The sequence below is a fragment of the Sceloporus occidentalis genome, unplaced genomic scaffold, assembly GCF_023333645.1.
Source record: "Sceloporus occidentalis isolate IW3139 unplaced genomic scaffold, rSceOcc1.0.p SCAF_37, whole genome shotgun sequence".
Classification (NCBI taxonomy): domain Eukaryota; kingdom Metazoa; phylum Chordata; class Lepidosauria; order Squamata; family Phrynosomatidae; genus Sceloporus; species Sceloporus occidentalis.
The window spans coordinates 2931800-2937799 of record NW_028317017.1 but is presented as its reverse complement, the minus strand read 5'-3'; the positions used below and the strand labels follow the sequence as shown (position 1 = coordinate 2937799).

Here is a 6000-nt window from a genome sequence, read left to right as displayed (position 1 = left end):
CTGCACCGTGACTTTGAGAGGTCCTCTCCCCTGTACTCATCCCAATTTCACTAAATGAATCCCCTCTTTCAATAAACCATACCTCTCTTTTACTTACACCCTGTGGAGAAGAGTAAGAGGGCCGAACGGTTGCTGAAAACGTATTCCTCAGCGATCGCTCAGCGCCTCTCTCTCCTCCACGTCTATTAAACAAAAAAAAGACGGCGTTTCAATTGGGGGGCACACAGGGGGGCACAGCATGATGTGGGGGGGCCATGGCCCCCTCTGGCCCCTCCTGTCGACGCCACTGCACAGTCAGTTTGTAAAATTTCTGCCCTGCTACATCTACCCTGGTTCTCTATGTGCTATAGGTGTGAGGATCAGGTGTCCACCTTATTTTTGGTCATGTAGTTTTTGTGTTTCTGAAAAGTAGACTACCTAGGGTATTACACTTTGGTAATTTCCACCCCAATCTCATCCAAATCTGTTTTTCAAACACACTTTGTAATCTTGCTTTGGGCCTTAAGCTTCTAGGAAAGTGAACTTTTGAAGGAAATTGTTTCTTGCTGCTTTTTTAACTCCTTAATGACCAATTACGTGTCTGGCACTTTATGACATTAAAAAAGCTGAGAAAGCGATTTTGTCTCTTAATGGGCAGCGCCCATCAGTTCAGGTAAGGGGGTGGGGGAGGCTGTATGGAGTATGTGAGATTGAATGAAAGAGTGAATTAATGAGTATCTGTGAAGGAGTGAGTGAATTAATGTTTGTGAATGAGTATATGTAAATGAGTATCTGAATGAGGGAATTAATGAGTATCTGAATGAGGGAATTAATGAGTATCAATGTATGAATGAATATCTGAATGAGTGAATGATTATCTGTGAATTAGTGAATAAATATTTGTGAACGAGTGAATGAATATGTGTGTGTGATAGCATGGATGGGTAAGGGGAGGCAAAGATGCCACAGGCAGGCTGTTTTGGTGGCAAAGATGCCACAGGCATTTTGTTTTGGTGGCAAAGATGCCACAGGCAGACTGTTTTGGTGGCAAAGTTGCCACAGGCAAGCTGTTTTGGGGGCAAAGATGCCACAGGCAGGCTGAGTGAAACCATCCGTGGAAACCCTCCAGATGCGGGTCCTGACGTGTGTGTCTGGGTGTCAGTGTGGCAGAGCCTGTCCTAGTGTGTGTGTGTTCGGGTGTCAGTGTGGCAGAGCCTGTCCTGGTGTGTGTGCGAACACAGAAAAGAACCCCAGCACTCCAATCAGCTTCCAATCCTTAGGTTACTTTATTCAAAGAAAGCAAAACAAAAAAGCAACGTTTCGGCCAAACAGGGCCTTTGTCAACCTCAAAAGGCCCTGTTTGGCCGAAACGTTGCTATTTTTGTTATGCTTTCTGTTTTTGTTTTGCCCTTTTTTCCTGCTAGCACCCAGCTTCCTGGGAGTTGAGTGCTGAACCATTTCTTCTTTTTTAACTGTCCTGGTGTGTGTGTGTTTGGATGTCGGTGTGGCAGAGCCTGTCCTGGTGTGTGTTTGGATGTCGGTGTGGCAGAGCCTGTCCTGGTGTGTGTTTGGGTGTCGGTGTGGAAAAGCCTGTCCTGGTGTGTGTGCTTGGTTATCTTTTTCCTTAATTTACAGTAGGAACTATTTCATTTTTACTTATCCAGAGATAAAACGCCCTCCTGAATTTGTAGTGACTTCAGGGGACAAAACATTCAAGGCCCTGAAATCATTTAGTGGAAAAGATAAAGTATTGTGTTATTTACTCTATAATATTTATTTCAAGGATTAGTCGCACTAAATTGTGGCTTCAGGCTTCCCATGTTGAATGACCAAGTATTATGTATATGTATGTACATATATGTTTTTTCATAAAAATGGGCTGCTCAGTCTGAAATGCCCGGGCCTATTTTTTGTCCCAGTCCGGGCCTGATGGGTTGTATCACTGTACTTAGAAGATGTTACTGCACACATATTGGAGTGTGGTTTGGCAGTGACATATGCCAAAGTGCTGTAAATAGAATTACACTATGTATGGAAAAAACACAAAAAATGACTATAAAAAACTTTGCAAAGGCTGGTGGTAGAATTAGTGCATGAAAAGAGTTATCATCATTTGAAATACCTTGGGGTGTCTAGTTTTCAAAAATATATGGTTTGATTGGGGTAAATTGAACTGCGTTCAAAGATGTCTCAAATAGGACATGCTTCTGGGACGGTCAGACAGCACCTTAATTGATACTCATGTGTGGAAATACAAACTGCACTGATTTACTCACATTGCTGAGCACCTCATGCTTAGATAGGACATGGGCTCAGACTGACCAGATGTCAAAAGGGAAGTTTAGCCCCCGAACAACCCGACAAATCCATGCATGGGTTGCATCACTGTAACACTGGGTTGTGTTACTGCACACATATTGGAGTGTTGTTTGTCAGTGACATATATCAAAGGGCTGTGAAATACACTACCACAACTTCTACCATAAACTTTGATAAAGGCTGGTGGTAGAATTAGTGGGTGGAAAGGGTTAAAATACTAGCATCTGGGGTCTGTAGTTTTCAAAAATATATGATATGATAAAGTGAATGAAAGTGAGAAAAAGTGATTTTTTTTCAATTTGTCACCATATTTTAGTATTTTTTAAAGAAAATTAGATATTATCAAAATAGTATCTAAAGAAAACCCTTCTTGTTCTGAAAAAAAATATGTAACTTGTGTGGAGCACCACAAAAATGTTAAAACAGCCTCGATCATGAAGGGTACAAAAATAAAAAAAAATCCTGGTCCTTAAGGGCTTAAGGAATAGTGGACATGGGATAAATTATTACCAATTGGAAATATATTATTATTCTGTAGAGAACAATTACAGAAATCCCAGATCTCTCCTTCAACAAGCATCAGACTATTTATACGTTGAGAAAAAAAGTATCAATACAGTTGCATAGCATTTGTAGTGAACTCTATTACTGGTACGTACATTTTTTTAGCTCACCTTTGAAAAACAATACTATTAGTAAGATATATAAGGTATATAAGGTAAGCTCGCCATAATATTAAATTAAATCTAGAGGTATTATTTATGCAATTATCAAGGTAAAATCAGATCAGAATGTTAGTAATGAATACTATGTTTAAATATTATTAATACTGTTCATACTGTTTATACTGCATTTATACATATATATAATTTACATGTAGGCTCAATAAGTACATTTGCTGTAATTTTGGGCTCTAAAATTAGACTTGTATATTGAGCGGATCGCACTTAACAAAAAAAGCTAAAAATAATTTAAGCAACTAAAAAAGTAGAAAGAAAGTTTGCCTTCGTTTCCACACAGTTATCCAATATAATAGAACCTATCAGGGTTTCAAGAAAAGATAGGAGCTGTAGCTTGTAGTTGCAATACATTTTGTAGACAATGTTCACTAGCAATGTTCCATCTAATTTTTCTTAGTTGGTCTGCGCAGAAAATTGATCTTGTGCAAAAAGTTTCACAGAGCAAACATTTTGTGCGCACAATATCCGCGCCGCATAAAGTTTCAAAAAAATTTTTTTTTTTTTCTTTTTTGGGGAAAAACTGTTGTGCGCACAATTTTTGGACATGTGCACTCTCTAAAAAAGCTTTGTGCGCGCGCACAAGCACACAGCTTAGAGGGAACACTGTTCACTAGTGATTAAAACAATGCAATTCTAGGTTTATCTCTAAGCATTTGTTTAAATTTTCCTTTTTTTTTGCTCTAGATGCCAAAATCAGAATCTGGAAAGGCATGAACATAACCAAAGTAAATGAATTTATATTAATGGGTTTATCTGAAAGACAAGATCTCCAGATTTTCTTATTCATGCTTTTTTTAATGATATATCTGATAACCATTTTAGGAAATGTAGGTATAATTATTATTGTATACCATAACAGCCAACTCCACACACCTATGTACTTTTTCATCAGTAGTCTTTCCTTTTTAGATCTCTGCTATTCTTCAGATATTGCTCCCAAAATGATTGTAGATCTTCTGTCTGAAAAGAGAAATATCTCTTACATTGGCTGTGCTTTACAGCTCTTTTTCTTCACTGGCCTTGGGTGCACAGAAAGCTTTCTTTTTGCAGTAATGGCCTATGACCGATATGTTGCAATCTGCAACCCACTGAACTACAGCTTGGCGATGCAGCCGAAGACTTGCTTGGGACTGGTGTCAGGAGCTTATACAGCAGGTTTCCTGCATTCAGTTATAGAGACGTGTTGCACATTTAGTCTTTCCTTTTGTGCTTCAAATATCCTCAATCATTTTGCTTGTGACTTTCCTCCATTATTTAGTATCTCTTGCACAGATACTGCAGTTAATGAACTAATTCTGTTTGTGTTTGCGTCATCCGTAACCATGTCCTCTATTTTAGTAATCTTTGTGTCATATGTCTCAATCTTCTTGGCCATTTTAAAGATAAAAGCCGTGATGGGAAGGAAAAAAGCATTTTCAACATGTTCATCCCACATCACTGCCATAACACTGTTTTACAGCACTGTCATATATGTGTATTTAAAGCCTACGTCCAAAACCTCTGTGCACAAGGCAAGTGTTGCAACTGTTTTTTACACAGTTGTAATACCTATGCTAAATCCAATGATTTATAGTTTAAGGAATAAAGATATTAAAGTTTCTTTAAAATCAATGTTGCAAAATATGGTACCATTTTTAACAAAATATAAAAATAATTGAAAAATAACATACAGTTGTACATTGTATAAACATATATACTTATTGTGGTAGATGGTGACGATGCTTTCACAACCTTTGTAGATGACCTGTATGCTACAGTAAGCACGGCGTCCCAGGCAATATTCTCTTGCGTATATCCCACCCCCTATACTTTTACATAGAAAGCAATATTGTTTAAGGTCTAGCAGGATTGAGCAGTGAAGAATCTGTACAGAGTACGGGACATAGTAATTATTAACGCAGTGTATCACGTCCATGCACAGGGAAAAAAAGCTAAAATAGTAAAGTGTCAATCTCCACTGCACCTCGAATATATAAGAAAAAGGATTTTTGTATTAGAGAGTTATGTCTGGCCAGGCTATGCGCCAAATGCAGGACGCGTTTCGCGCCTTTCCTGCAGCTGAAGAAGTTATACAACGAAACGTGATTGCCGCTTTACTATTTTAGCTTTTTTGTACCTTTTTACACTTATGTTTTGATTTTTTGTACTCTTGTATTTTATTTTGTTTTATTTTTTATATATTCATAATAAAATAATGATTTAAATATTTACATGTTTTAGCACTGTCTTTCTTTAGCTTAACTTTTGTCATTATAGGCTTCCCCCAAAACCGTTTTTTGCCCTTCAAGACTAGCTGCTTTAATATCCTCCAAAATTGATAACTGGATGCTGCTTCCCTCCATCAACCTTTTATCCTCTTAATATATTAAGATTTTCTAAGCTGGTTTTTTGGATTAATTGATTCCATAACACTGGGTTTATTAGGTTATAGAGAGTCACAATAGCGCTGTATCTTGTAGTTATCTTCATATATATATATATATATATATTTCTATATTAGAAATGTGTTAGACATGCATTTTTAACTACATAATCTTTCCAAAAATCAATTATTACATCTATAATAAACACAGATGCTTTTACAGTCACTCACTAATTCACACAATCATTAATTCTTTCACTCATTCACACAATTCTTCCACACTAATTCGTTCATTCTCTCACTCTCATTCTGACTCTGGCTTTATTTCATTCTATTTCATATACACTTTCAGATATTTTATCACAGAAAACATGTTTTCTATATATGTATTTTACATGAGCACAAAATGAAGTCAGAGCCATTTTATTTTACTTAAGCATATAGTGATTATTTCTTTTTGTCTTTGTTCCCTTGTTCCCTTTATAATTGAGAACAAAGGAGTATTCATGTATATAGATGTTTCAGTATATATATGATACAATTAATGTTATCTTCATTGAGAAAGTTAAGGAGTAGACACTGCATATCCTTAGGAATGTA

General features: G+C 36.9%; 1 protein-coding gene across 1 annotated transcript; it reads left to right on the top strand.

The window, feature by feature from the left end:
• The first annotated feature begins 3736 nt into the window (after positions 1–3736).
• On the top strand, positions 3737–4696 carry LOC149297738 (olfactory receptor 5AR1-like). The gene has a single exon (XM_089488196.1). The coding sequence runs from the start codon at positions 3749–3751 to the stop codon at positions 4694–4696; it is 948 nt and encodes a 315-aa protein (XP_089344322.1). The 5' UTR covers positions 3737–3748.
• Positions 4697–6000: the final 1304 nt, after the last annotated feature.